This window comes from Pezoporus wallicus, unplaced genomic scaffold, assembly GCF_028554395.1.
Source record: "Pezoporus wallicus isolate ANWC-B61680 ecotype Strahan unplaced genomic scaffold, APGP_CSIRO_Pwel_v1 contig_5922, whole genome shotgun sequence".
Taxonomy (NCBI): domain Eukaryota; kingdom Metazoa; phylum Chordata; class Aves; order Psittaciformes; family Psittacidae; genus Pezoporus; species Pezoporus wallicus.
The window spans coordinates 1,178,906-1,194,263 of record NW_026637228.1 but is presented as its reverse complement, the minus strand read 5'-3'; the positions used below and the strand labels follow the sequence as shown (position 1 = coordinate 1,194,263).

The window sequence follows — 15,358 nt, the reverse complement described above, 5'->3', positions numbered from 1 at the left end:
TTTCTTTAAGATACAAAATAAAAACAAATAGTAAATTTATAGACTAATAAAGGAGAGGATGGGAGTAAGGATGTTCATAGGCGCACCTACATAAAGCTCACTCTGCCTGTTAAGAATGCTGCTATTTTCATGTCTAGGTCAATCTTCATGTGTTCTCATAGGTTAATGATCCAGGAAGTGAGTTAGCTCATTTTTGTTGTTGATTGTGGTGTAGCATTGTCTAATCACCATTAGCAAATGTTATAATGGAGCAGTAATTTTTTTGTTGCACATCTTGTTCAAGTTGCGTAGCTGTTGTGGGAAAAATTAAACAGACTCAGTAAGGAGAATTTAAACAATTATGACCCTATTTTGAATAAATGTTAAAGCTCACACTGCATGCGAGGGTTCAAACTGTAGCAGAAATCCTGTATGCCCTCTACTGCATGGCAGAGATGGGGTTTGATATATACTGTGCTTACTTGTTTTTTCATTTTAGATATGACAGTGATGGTTGGTGTCCACCTTTGCCAGTTCAGACCTACCTACATCAGGGCATGGAGGATGAGCTTGAAGAAGATGATGATCGTGTCCCCACACCTCCTGTGCGAGGGGTAGCTTCGTCACCTGCCATCTCCTTTGGGCAACAGTCAACTGCAACCCTCACCCCTTCTCCACGAGAGGAGATGCAGCCAATGCTTCAAGCCCACCTTGATGAATTAACTAGGGCTTACCAGTTTGATATAGCAAAGCAGACATGGTAAATGTTTGAAGGGGGAACATTGGGAAATGAATAAGCATAATAATAATTTATTCCTTGATGGTGTAAATGTCGACTGTGTTCAACAACATTTCAGTAATGTCTCCAAAGTAGTAGAATGGAAGAAGAAATAGCAAAACTATCTACAGTGTGAAGGCCTTAAACATTAGGTGGTGCTTTTTAAACGATAATGCTTGGTAATATGTTGAATCTTGGCTAAAAGCTCATAAAAATAATACTCCTCTGCTTTTAACATATATTCAACTACCTAGTTAACATCAACCTACTGAAAACCTTTATGCAGTTGAGAGTAGTCTCTTTTCAGGCTAGCAAAATGTACAAATTTCTTAGGATTTTCAAAAAACATTGAGGTTCTAAATTCCTGATTAAAAATAATGCTAGTCACTGGAAATAGCAGTGTAGCAGCTTTTCACCCTATGTCACATGGGGATAAGCATTTTGCATCTCTGACTGTAGTTTGAAATACTCTGAATATTTCTGATTCATAGGGAAAAACCCAGAAACAGCAGGAAGGAAGTTGTTAGTATTTACAAAATGAATTTGGCAGTTCTGAGTGCTTTATGCCTGTTTAAGGGAAGAGCAAGCAAATACCACACTAACATTTCCACTGCAAAACAAACAGAAGCAATCTCTTCAGGGACTGAAAAAGAACTTGTCATCTGCACCAGGCTGGGGATACGGTGAAGGTCAGTTGCTTTCTGGATGTTCCCTAAGCAGCAGTTGTCCTTTTACAACTTTTCTACCCAGACAAAGCCTGCAAGTCTCAGAGGAGAGGAGCAGAGCTGGTTACCGAATGGCACGCTGCCAGCAGAGGAGCAGCCTTTCTTTGCTGGTAAATAAAGCCACAGAGTTATTCAGCTTGAGCTACCATAAATAGATCAGGCAGGTAAGCAGGCAGTGCCAAATCAAAGCCAGCTGTTTTCCCTGGACACTGTCGAAGCCTCAAGGCTTGTCTGCAATCTGCACTTAATCAACAGGGTACTTTGGTCCTGCTGCAGTGCCGTGCTGCCAGGCACGGACCCTGGCCTGCCTGTGGGACAGACCCAAATCCCAGGCAGCAGCCAGACCTGCCTATTGAAGGTAGCTGACTTCTGAGCCAGCACACAGATGCATACCCTATCTACGCAGTCATTGCCGCTTCATTTTGCATCTGTTACCCTTTCTATGCCCTACAAACTGTGGATGCCAGTCTGGGAGCGAATAACAGTAGGACTCTGAAACAAAGCCTCTTACAGCTGACAGGAAAGGTCCTACTCCCTTTTTGGAGAAACAGAAGTTGTTTGGGAACTTTCACAATGTGCTGAAGAATATACAGATTTTAACATTGCTTTTGTTAAGGTCACAGTAACTGAGCCTGAAATGCTGGAAAAAAATATCCAAGAGACAACCTTTTCTTCATACGAGGACTTTTCTAGCAGATATTGGGATGAATATTGAGGGTTGCAGATACAAGTGATTTTTGTAGTAGTTATGATGTGGAACTGTTTAACGCTTGGATATTTTTGGCTGGACACGTATCAGGCTATTCAGCAAATACTGTTCAGGTTCAGTGAAAAGTCCTCCATTGGCTTAAGTGGGAAGGAAGAGTTCTCTTCACAGTCAACCTGTCCACTGTAGTGGGAGGGAAACAGAACAAGATGGGACCTGTCAGATAGCTTACTGCAGGAGTAACAGAAGAGAAATACAGAGACCAGCCAACTAGGAATTTAAGAAAGAGCACATTAGAGATTACTGGAAAAGTACATAATCATTATGGCCTTGATCCAGCAAATCACTTAAGTAAACGCTTAACTACAAGTACATGAGAAATTGACTTCAATTGTTCTATCACGTGCTTAACACTAAGCATATACTTAAGTATTTTGCTTGACTGGGGGCTAATCACACTGTTTATTGCGCGTTAGTTAGATGGTAGTGCCCTTTAGCTTAGTGTTTTGAACACTGCAGAGCTAAGAAACTGGTGTCCAGGCAGAAAAGTATTCAAGAACTGCTAATGAGGGTTGTATATCAGAAGGGAAGCATTTGCTCTGCAAGTAAGCTTCAGAGTGAGCAATAAGCTAAAATCTACACCACGGTGGAGAGAGATTCCAGCGGTACGTAACATTCCTGTGACATTCTTGGATCCGATAGATTTGCGTTATGGAAAAAAAAAAAACTCATCAAGTGCAGGCAATAATACTGCACAGTTTTCATCAAAAACATGTTAAGGCTAGGAATATAAACAGGTGACAGTTGTATTTTTTTCTGTTATGCTGATAGCAAGAGACAGCAGAATCCTGGATCCCATCCAGAGCGCTGCTGATCCAAGTCAGGTCACGCCATCTCATGACAGCCACCCAAGGATTCCCAAATGCCTAAGTGAGCAATTTCAAGCATGGTACATGCTCTTTCGCCAAGGCCAGTCATGCCTGGGTCCCCTGGCACAGCTTGCTCTGTACCTGTAGTGCTGTGAAAAATGCTGCATTGAAAACTGGTAGTTGTTTTCCTTTGTAGCTTCTCAGACACCACGCAAATGAAGCTCCAAGTCCCATCCCATGCTTGCCTTTGGCCATTTAGCTATCCTGTGGTTGTTTTTTATCTTTGTTTTATTTTTTTAATTGTGATTGCTGCATGCAGTAATTTCACACATGCATGCCCTAATACTGCTGCAATTAAATCAAGTAAATTAGTTGGAATAAAACAAAACCAAAAAAGGCCTCACTGATAATGGGTTCACTGGACTTGACATTTTTCCTTTCCTATTGGTCATTTCCTCCTCTTTAGAGTGACTTCTGCTTAAGGGAACTGAGTCTGTTTAATCTGAAGTAGTAAAATTTAATTTTGGTTCAACATGTGATTTGCAAGGTGCAGTATCGGGTGAGGCACTTATATGCTAGGTTGGGATTCAGAAATGTGCTTTTCCATGGACTTCCCACCTGATTTATATAGCCTCCACGTAAGTCATTCCTCATCTGTAAAAGGGCAGTTTTAACCTTCGCTATCCTACAGGAGGACAAGTATATTTAAGACTAGAAAGCGTGCAGGTACGCTGGTATAAGAAGCTGTGGTGAATAACTGAGCTGAGTTTTCCTGAGTTTGACCTAATAAGCATGTTTTGTAAATGTACTTCACGACTTAGTGAAAGGCTAATCTTCTACTGACCATGGGGTTGAAAGTCTCTTCCATTCTGATGATGTTTTCCTGTTTGTTTGTGTAGGCACATCCAAAGCAATACACAACCTCCTCAGGCTCCAGTTCCACCCCTAGGATATGTATCTGGAAACCTTATTTCAGATTTGGAAACAGATGTTCCGGATGATGATGATGAGGAGGATGATATTGAAGAAGAAACTGTAGAAATCAGTAGGCCGCTAAGAGGTCTAGAGCATACTCCAGGCTCCAGTATGGACAATCTAGACAGCTCTGTGACAGGTAACCAAACACAGTTAACAGTGACACCAACTTGTTCCTAACAGTAAAATCATCCGTCAAACACTTTCTAAGTGAAAATTTATTCCACTCTATTTCTGTAACATTTGAAATGTGTTAGTATTAAACACTAAAGAAGGATTTGAAAATGCTTTGCTGCAAAATGATAAGAAAATTCATGAATTTTAAAAAGCTTTAAAAACTTGAAAGAAAACTCAATTATATCCTAGCTTTCATGAAAAGTTCACTCTACTGGAGAAGCAAGCCAGCTACATAAAAAGGAGGGGGAAGACCTCAGCTTAGGAATGTATATTTCATAGATCAGGAGCAGCATAAAAATGTTATCATAAAACATTTCTAGATATTTTGCTGGGTAAATGCTTTCACAGATGAAGTTAAAAGACATGAGAATAAGTGTATTTAGATCAGCACAACATTTATTTGTAGAGTAAATACAACATTTATGCAGGAAAATGTATATTTTGAGCCTACTTTGTATTGCTGAATTTACTAGTTGTTCCCTGTCAGTGAATATATTTAATTACCCTGACAATCCTTCCTTCACTTCTTCTCACCCTTTGCATCCCTTGGAAAGTTACAACAGCGATAATCAAAGGGGACCTAGAAAGGCATGCAAAACTAATGCACAGAATCTGAGTGAATAGAATTGCTGTTGATGAAATATAGGCAGCAACAGACATTTTTTGAAAACTACAGATTTTATATGAAAATAATGTACTTTTTCTAAGCATCAGTATATTTTTCTTTAGCTTGAACTTGAGCATCTATATAATATATCATGTTCATGATATAGTTCAGCTGTAGTGGAGACCCAAATGTACGTAGTGTTCGTAGCCCATAAAAGCTAGTGGGTGCTTATTCAATCTTTGATCTCAGAAGAAGAGCACTTGATTGTTAGTTGTATATTAAGGGACACTTGCTCAGTACAATTTACTGGCATAGCATCACTGAATTTCATCCCTTTTTAAATGAAATTCTGGACCTTTAAAATTCCAAGAATTCTGCCCCCTTATTTAAACACTGCTATTCTGAAAACACTGCAGGAAGATTACAGTGATGGAGCATCAATACCTATAATTTTCTTGCTTTTCCCTTGTTGAATTAAACAGTGTGCAGCTTAATCCCACTTTCCAGATTTTCTTTCACCCTAGGGCCACACTGCTTGCCAGTCTAAGATTTAAGTATTGTGTCTCTGCTGCTGCAATTTGCAATCCAGATTCAATTGAAGGCTGTAGAGTTAAAGTTTAAATCCCTGAATTAAGAAGGTTAACTTACTAGTGCATGAGTATGTTAAGTCACTTCACTTGAATTTCTAGTGTAATCTCCTTCAGGCTATAATTCTGCATATTTTTGCATATCTCACTAGTGGCTCAGAAGCCTTCCCATTAGGAATGCAGTAAGAGGTTTGCACTTGTAATACAGCAATAAATAATAATAAAAAAATCAGGTTGCTATGTATTTTCCATTTGGTATGTATTAATATGCCAATGTTGATATATCTGTAAATCAGAAAATTAATGTTTTTCACGTTTTCATCTTCACCTTATATTTTGGACCACCCCAGCTAGTGCAAAGTAAGGAATGGCTGCATTTCCGCTCCAAATTGTAGACTTCTGTGTTGATTAACATTTACCCGAAGTGTTTCTCTAAATGATCTGTAAAATGGCAAACTCTGAAGAACGAAACTATTTCTGGTTTCCTCTATTTCTATGTGCATAAACCCTCAATTTTCTAAGGGCTTTTTTTTGGGATTGTTTGTTGGGGTTTTTTTTCTAAGGGTAGATTATACTTGGGTGAATTATTCCAAAAGAGAATTTTAATGTCTGTGTTTCTGTTTCTGTTGACTCTTCCAGGCTGCATTTGCTGATGTTAAGGAGGGTATCTAACAAATTGCATTCATTGTTTCTAAGCTGCTTCTCATTCTTTAATTTGATTGCTTTTAGAATATTGTAGAACAACTAACTTTTTTTTTTCTTGCACTGAGAATATATAAGTTATTTCTTTTCACAGAGCTTTTGGTGACTTACAGAGCATTTTCCTGAGAATTTATATGCAATATTTTCACTACCTTAAACATTATATTAAATAATGAAGGCAAATGGCAATAGCTCACGCAGATGAAATGATATTAATGTTCATTTTCAAGCACACTTTGTGAGATCCATATTTGTGAGAACTCTAAATTGTCCAGACTTCCTCCATATAGAGATGCTGTACTGTCAACAGGGTGAGCTTCCTCATCCTGTACTGTTAGCATGCTTCAGCAATGACTTGAAGATACCCACTCTTGGAGTGAAATGGTACTTTGTTCTCTATGGCTGAACTGAGACTGAGGTTTTCATCCAGTGCCAAATGTGGGATTCTCTGAGGGGAAGCACTGATGCTGGGTGAGCCAAGCTCAAACTGTTAAATTCCTCTGAAACCACAGTGTTGCTCATTTAAACTGTTTGAAAGTCAGATTGTCTTCCAGGCCCTTGAGTTTTAGTTACAGCTAAGCAAAAATTCAAGCAAACATTTAATCTGTGCTATTAAGCTTTTCTCTTTGCAGGTGGCAAAGACATAATGTTGACATGTATAATAAAGTGAAAAGAAAGGAGGAGTGCACAGTAACTATATCTTAACGTTTTCCAGATATTGCAAAGGAAATTCAAGGAGGGAGGCTTAGAACTGAATGTTTGTGGGATAGAACATGAAATTGAAGCCAAAGTTTTGCTTCATTCCCAGCATAGTTTGTTAAGATACTGAGTTACTGATTCTGATTTAAAAAAAAAAACAAACTGAAAAGCAGCTGTAAAGTGTCTGCTCACTTGACCACTTGACTTTCAATTCACAATTATTTAGCATTATTTTTGGTTTGGAGACACACTGAAATTTTTTTTTTTCTTTTGCTTATGTTTAATGTTTGCCTTTATAATGAATTGCAGTGCAGAGTTACGGTGTGAATGGTCAAAAAGATTCTGTTACATTTAATAGACTTAATTAATTGCATATGATGACTGTATAAGAAATCGGTTTGTTTCTCACTGAAATCACTTTGAAAAACACTAGGTTTTGTCAGATCACAGTATTACGGTTTGGGGGTTTTCTTTGCCCTCTCATCTTCTCTTCCCCCAGCACCATCAGTGAAGATGGTAGGGAGAGCCGCTCTTTCTTCAGTCCGTCCTTTTGACTGAGGGGAGAGAGTCACCCATTAGCTAGCATGGAAACTAGAACAAGCCATTTTCTACCTAACTGATACAAGCTGATACAAGCAGAGAGATATTCTTGTAAACAGTACCACTGTAAATGGATAACAATTTTTTTTTTATTGATCCATAGAATTATATAGATCTGAAATTATAAAGACCTCCATAGGCTGTGTAACTCAGAAAGGAGCAAAATCCCTTATTGGCTTGGTTTGGTCTTGATTAAAAGAATCTCCGATCAGTGTCTGTAGGGTAAAAGTTGTTCATTGTGTCTGAGTACAAATGGAATAATTCTTGAAAATTATACAAAACCATTTTCATGAGTCATATTTTACCATGGAAGAGTTCAATATTTATATTGATTTGCTTAGGGATACCTATTGCAAAAGGTTCTGTTTTATAAGCGGTTAGACAGATTGCATTTAATAGGAAGAATGTGTTTCACGGATTAAATATGTGCTCAGAAAATAGGAAACTGCTACTTTTTGTATCTCATAAAAATGGTAATGCAACAATTAGCAGGGTCATATTATAAAGCACAGACTTTACTCTAGCTTAATGGATCTAGGGATATGCATTCATCAGCAACGATAGATTTAGCATAAAACGACATGTAAATGAATTGATGACTGATCATAAATTAATTTTAGTGCTGAAGAAGTAATAGAGACACAGCAAGATGCCACTTTATCATAGTATTTTACTGCTCAGCAACATTTGAGCAACTACTTAATGTTCTGTGTGCATTTCTTTTCGAACAGCTTGAATAAATTTGAGAAATTTTTGTGCCTTTCAGCAATATGGAAACCAAAAAATCCAGAAAGATTGAAAATGCAAACACCAATATATTTGGCTAAGTGACATAAATTCATTTTTCATTAAATGTTTATGAAGGGCATTAATTATGGTTGGACCTGTGAAGTGCTAAATACGTATGTATGATTTTGGCCTCCCTTTGTTTAGTGTTTCCTGCCCCAAAATACAAATTTTAAAGCTAAAGGGTTATTTCAGGTTTATACATTTAAATATTTGGGCATTTATGCTGAGTATAATGTAAAGTACAAGACCACATCTAATTTTTGAAGTGTGATACTGTTTATATTGTGCATTCAGCCCCTTCAGTTATTCTTTCATATTTTAATGGTACAATGACTTTTGCCTCTTTTAGTCACTCATTTCCACCAAAATCAGCAGACATTTTTCTTTGTAATCATGACAGTAGTTAGAGTAGAAATAGGATAATGCCTTTCTCTTGTTCAAAGGCTAAAGGAATTCTGTAAATGATTTCAGCTGAAGTCTCATCAGTCCCGATGGACTTCATCCATCCGTACTTCACAAACCTCAGCAGTCTAGCAGTTCCATCAAAAGTAACTGCAGAGGAGCAGGGGCTTTATGTTTTCATGGTCTTATGAAGAAAATCTCATAATCATACACATCCCCATCATTTGTTAACTTTAAGCATGCGCATAGAGTTTGTTACAGAGAAGTATCTATTGGGATTTTCAAGTGTTAGGATTGTAGTGAGCAGCTTTTACAGCTTTTACTTCACAAGTGCATTAGATCTTATTTTTAAGAAAAGCAAGAGTACACTTTTACAAAGAAAAATAGCATTTTTATTGCCTGCAAAATGCCTCTAAAAGCAGTAGTGTTCAGCCTAGAAGAAGCTAGGACCTCTATTCCCTTCACCTTTCCCTGAGAGCAAGGAAGCTTTCTGTTTGCATTAGAACCAAGAGATATTTTATGGAGCAAGAAAACAGAGTTCAACTTTTCACAGAGTTGATTTTGTTCTGCATAAAGCATTTACTGCTGCTGTCAGCAAGAGTAAAATTTACAGTTGCCAGAAAGTGTAAAAACTCAAATGTGCTCTTGGAAAACACATAGTGAACTGCATGTGAAGGAGACACTAAAAGCATGTTTCATTCCATTGCAAAACACACAGTTGATATGAAAGGGACATCAATATCTCTTATTCTGTCTTTATTCAGAGAGAAAGAAATGTGCATCTGATTTGGAATACAAGAGGCCAGTGGATGGATGCCTTTAAACAAGCAGTTTACACGTTAACTTACATGCACACCATTGCCTGGTGGCCTGAGGTGCCCGGGCTAGGCTCCAGCATTTCTATGCTTTCCAGCCAATGTCCACACCTCTGGAAGGCAAAGCAAGCCAGGGTTTTACTGCTGCAAGTTTTGGTGGGGAAAACATTGTTTATGCAGGGAAACTGAATAGCTCAGCAAACAGTAGAAATAATGTAGAGATTTCAGTTACAGCTGCCTGGTCACATACAGCTTTTGTAGATTCTTAGTTCTTGTACTTAAAACATTGATTTTCTTGTTGGATTGGATGAATTTTAGTTCAGCTCTTGAAAAAGTAGGTAAAAAGTAGCCAGTGTTCCTGGACATACCCTGAAAACATCGCATCCAAATTATCATGTGTATTTTATGTTGTATAACAGCTGAGTGACTGGTTAGCAAACAGGAATGCCAGCAAAAGGAAATTCAAACCTGAGTTCCTCTAAAACATCTATAGTCTTGTGCCTGTGATACTGAAAACCTATTCCATACAGTATATGTTTTTATAAGTCTCTGTGTAGAGAGTAGAATGTACCATACAAAACCCGTGGGCCCTGACGCTAGGAAGATAGATACACATTAAATTTTTAGCACCTGAGTATCGTCCTTTTGTATCTGTATGCCTCGTTATATTTTTACATTTCAGCATGTGCTTACATGTTTTGCAGAATATGTCAATAAGCAGTTGTTTGAAAGTTCTCAGCTACAGCATTTCACTTTCTTACATCTTCATGAAGAGTTTTATCTGTAGTATCTCTTTTCGTACATCATAAATAACTGTTGCTAAGCTTTTTTACTCTCCATTCTCTATGAAGTCCTATCACACTTTGATTGTTAGTTCAGAAACTGTCTTCTCAGAGGAAATTCAGTTTTAGCCTTCCCTTGCTGTTATCTCAGCTTCCTTATATCTGTCTGCATCAGGTCGAGTCTGTTTGGAAAATAACAATTTTGTGTGTGCTCTTGGCAAGCAGAATGAAACTCTGTCACTCCCTGTTGCACTTAACACACTTTCTGCCTGTCAGACCTCCATAGACCTTTTCAGTTTCTTTTCTTGTAACTTATGAGTGCATGGACTTCTGTTATTATAGCCTGCCACTTTGCTGACATTGAAAGGTTTGGTCACTGCAGCATCACAAAATAATCCATTGTTCTTGGGCTTTGTGGTGCAGCATGCTACTGACTAAATTCCAGTATTAATTTATTGTACTTATGACTTGTTTTTGCAGGATATTTTTAATATTTGACACCACCAATAGTTAGTCAGACTATCCATATGGCACTAAAAAGCAAGTCAGTATTGATTTACTAGTTAGTAATTTTGAACACAGCAATATTTTCTTAGACATGGATTTAAAAAAGCTACTGTACTGCTAAGCATCTCATATACATTTACATAAATTCAGTTGTGCTAACGGTCAAGTCAGGGCTATGATGTATCTTTCCACATGTATATTCTTCATATCTTTGGATATCAGTTCTTTACAGATTCTCATAGGTTCACTGGTCTTTTTGCTTTTTCAACATATGCATGCCGCTGTTTTTAAAAAGCAAATCTCAAGTATTTTAGGATAGGAGCCTGTGCTACTTCAGAACAATACTCTTATGTCTCACAGCACCATGCAATGCCATGCAGCAGCTCAGGTCCCAAAAGCAGTCTGGTAGCCCTGCACCTTAGCTGGACTTGGTATCTAATCAGCCTGGATGCCCTCTTCCTATAGTAAAGATAAGCACTTGGTACAAGCAAAGTTTTCTTTGACTCCTGCTCTACTTCACAGAGTTATTCTATGACATTTAATCATGATTCTTAGAAGTACAGCACACCGTCAACTCCATCTGATGCCACAAAAGAAACAGAATTTCAATACTTTAAAATAAGCCTGAACTGAGCCATAGTTTTTGAAAGTAAGTTATACTGACGCATTAGGTAGCTGATTGATGCTTCATGCACTGGAAAAAAATAACAGAAAATATAAATGAAGAGCAAGTAAGAGGAATCCTTACTTTGCTGTTTTGCTCTTTACGTTCCAGGTTTCTATATTTCTTTCACGTGCTTTTTCCAGTATCTCATTTTCTGACTGTACTTTTATGATATTATCACTTTCCTTTCCTGCAGTGGTGGTAGTCCATAGCTAGAAGGTACCATGAGGCCAGCACTGCCTTAGTGACTTTCTCAGTATCGAATCTGAGTATACGTAGTTCCATTCTTGAATGTTGATTGTTTCTAACCTTTTAAAACAAGTAAGTTTAATCCATTAGAATTAATTGCTTTAGGTCAGATTTCTTCAGGACATTAAAATTGCTCATCTATTTTAAGGTTTTGGTTGAGAAAATGACATAATGCCAGTCTTATTCAGGTAGCTCTTGATGCCCATCTCTGACTTCAGCTATATCTACTGAGACTTATACTTGTGCTGTCCTAAATAAGGACTTTGTTTTGCAAACATCAAACTAGATATTGATTTATAATAAATCAAGTGAAAAAAAAAAACCGACATCACATTCATTTCAATCCCAGCAAAAAACTACAAACTTTCAAATGAACTTATTATGGAGCCTTCGCAATTGTAGAGAATATGTATCATTTTGTTTACAGGATCAAAGCAACACGGGGCAAGCTACGAATGAGATCCCATTAGTTTTAATAGTGCTTTTTTTATACCAAGCTCTGTCAGATAAACTTTGGGTTTCCTGCTGTGAAAGGACGTATTAAGTGGGTCTTCAGCTTTAGATGAATGCTGCTCTTTTGTACCAAGCTCTGTCAAATGAATTTTGGTTTTCCTGAGCAAGGACATGTTAAATGGGTCTTTTAAGCTTTAGATGATAAGAATATATCAAATGTGCACAACTCACTAGACCCCTACATTTGTTTTTAGGTTCAATGGTAAATGGATGGGGTTCTGCGTCTGATGAGGACCGTAACTTTTCTAGTCATAGATCTAGTGTAGGTAGCTCCTCAGATGACTCGATCTTTACCAGCGGCAGTTTTGCACAAGCACTGGTTGCAGCAGCAGATAAAGCTGGTTTTAGGCTGGATGGAACCAGTCTGACAAGAACAGGTTTGTAGATTCAAAGTTGATGCTTTCTGCATGAAGGGTGTCTCTGCCTATTCTTCTCTTCTTCTCAGTGAACCTGCGTCTCACACCTGTCTAACATGCATGTAATAAGGTGGATGGAGATATTTTTATCAGTATGTTTTAAATGAAACCTTGCATTAGGTTTCGTTTTTAGTGATTTGAAATAGTGAATAGCATAAGCTTTTAATCTGCACCTTCAGTCTGCTGCAGTTTCCCTCTGTGCTGACTCTGCTATAGATTTACTGACATATGCTCGGTTTAATATTTTGATGAAGAGATCACTAATTCTCCTGTGCAATCTTTTGATGATTTTGGTTCTTGCAAAATCTCCTCACAATCATTCACATTTTCAGTGATGAACAACATATTTAAACTATTATCTCCATCCCTGCTCTTCTGTTGCATCTCTTCTTGCAAAAGTGTATTTTTTCTGTGAAGTTTTTCTAAGCATGGGGTGGATCGGTGTGCATTTATTGTTAACAATACAAACTGTTTAAAAGCCTTTTTAATAGCTGATTTAAAACCACTTAATCAGTAAACATATTTTGATAAAATTTAATTTTAATTATGCCAACTGAATCTGCCAAGATAAGTGCAACAAAGGTAAAGTGATTATTGTTTTTGAAAACAGCCAGTCTTCTAAAATGAATTAATGGAAAGTGAGCATAACTTAGTTCATGTTATTAAAGCTCCAAAAGTTTTATTTCTAGTAAAAAAAAAAAGTTATTTTAAACTATTCTATAAAAATGAATGTATTTGCATTTGCTTTGTCTTATCAAAATAGCAGAAGTAATTAATTATTTAAATCCACAAATCTAATAGCAAAGTATGAGCTTGGGTCATGTTTTCGTTATGCCGTCTCGGCCGATTCCTGCCCTTAGGTCCCACAATGTTCCTATCATTTAAAATTTGTTACTGTTAGTCTGGTATGAAGTCTGTCCTTCAGTAAAATGTGTACATTTGTGAGAAATGTCTCCACAGTTAGGGCTGAAACACAGGCTTTCTACATGCAGTAACTTCATGGCAAACACTGCCTTATAGGGACGTTAGAAATGAAGAAAGGAATCAGTGGCAAAGTCCTGTTTGGCCAGCAAGGTACAGGGTGGACAGATACAGCTTTTCTCAGATCACTGAGGCTTTTGCCATTGACTTTGATCACCCTTAAAAGACAGTTATTTCACTGTTAAAAGTAGTTAAAACTCTCACTTGCTTGTTACAGTAGTGGGAAACAGAGTAAATCTGTCTCATCATTTTGAAAAAACAAAGCAAAACAAACCAAAACCTGATGTAGATCTTCATTCATCTACTATGATGGCCAAACTGTAATTTAAAATACACTGTTTTGCTTGAAGAGTCTCATAAATAGTCTTGAATGAAAGCAGCAAATCCTTCCCAACTTTTTTTTGGTGGTGTTCTTAGCTTCAGTAAAAGCTAATACTCAAATTCACCCAGAGGTAATTTGGCTTGTATCAGGCCACTGAGAAGTGTGGCTTCCACCACAGACACACACATAACAAAGTTAAATGGGCACATAAACACACACTTTTAAATAAATATAATTTCTTATTGTAGCTATGTAAATGGAACATACAAGGAAAGGATGGCAACCCTCTTGTCAGTTATATTTTCCCAGCTTAATTAGGTCACAAATACATTTAAACTGAGTACTTGCATGTAATCCCTCAGACAGACTGCTAAAGTTTAGGGTATCTAAAGTATCCAGCATTTGTGGTAGAGATTTATGATTATTACCTTCTTAATCCTTAGTGATCCAGCAGGCAAAACAGAAACAAAATAAAACCCTCATGTAAACAGATAGCCCTCCCCTCTTTTCCTCACAAAAACCTAAGCAATGGACCTGCTGCACCATAATAAACCCTGCATCTTGCAAAATAGTGTTTTATAGTGGAGAAACAGCAGTATTATTTCTGTTCATTGGTCTGGAGGGAATCTGAAGGTCCTGATTCTCTATTCCTTTGCAGTCTGAGTTTCACCCATTTAGAACAGTGTGAGATATTGTCATTGATATGAAAGGAGAAGTCCAACTTGATAGCCTCACATAAGTGTGTCTGATTTATGAGCATAAGAGGCTCTGGTAAATCTAGGTGTATGGTGTCTCTCCTGCCAGACTGATTCCAGTTTCCAAAAGCCATCGTGTGATTTGCCATGAAGTTCAGACAGCTTTCCTTTCTAACACCCTTGGGAAATTAAATCCGTAGATTCATTCTTCTCTCCACTTACACACTAAATCTACTACAGAGAGGGTGACACTGCTCAGCAGTTCTTACTGGAAGGGCTGCGTACAAACACAAGAAGCTGTAATCAGTTATCAGGTGCATTGAAAAACGTGTTTAGGGAGCCTGCACATCATTTGTGTTTGCCCCATGTCTGATTTAGGTCAGTGCTATTTATTTTTCCTTATTTTCATGGAGGTATAAAAAAGAGAATGTTTGGTGCCTATTTCTTGTTCAAACCAACATTCTGAATGAATAATCACATTTCTTTAGTCAAGAGAATAAGTGCAAAGACTCTTTGTCCTGCGCTCACTAGTTGCATGCTGCGGGTTTATTTTAGCAATACATCCGTGCAATGTGCTATGAGCTAGGATGGAATTTCTTTGCATTAGTGTTCTTTTTATTTCATTTTAGATGAAATTTTAATATTTTGTCCATGTCTATTTTACTGTTCTGTCCTTGTCTATGAAACAAGGGCTTGATGTCTTGTCCTTGTCTGGCTGCAGCTCTGCCAGCTATAGAGGTTAATGTTTCCAGCCTTTCCCCAAATGGTTATTACTGCTTTCTCCCAGTTCCAGAATTAGCTGCTTGGGTGGGTGTTCTG

The 15,358-nt window shown here is 37.6% G+C and overlaps 1 protein-coding gene across 19 annotated transcripts in view; it reads left to right on the top strand.

Moving 5' to 3' along the window:
- ROBO2 (roundabout guidance receptor 2) overlaps positions 1–15,358 on the top strand; it is a 1,076,913-nt gene that overhangs the window by 1,045,917 nt on the left and 15,638 nt on the right. For 11 of the 19 annotated variants that reach the window (XM_057404328.1, XM_057404327.1, XM_057404325.1 and 8 more), the window contains 3 exons: positions 479–739; positions 3,957–4,171; positions 12,320–12,502. In XM_057404328.1, the coding sequence (XP_057260311.1) occupies positions 479–739; positions 3,957–4,171; positions 12,320–12,502 (659 nt within the window). The remainder of the gene's footprint in view (positions 1–478; positions 740–3,956; positions 4,172–12,319; positions 12,503–15,358) is intronic. The other 8 variants (XM_057404343.1, XM_057404336.1, XM_057404341.1 and 5 more) reach the window with 1 other exon arrangement.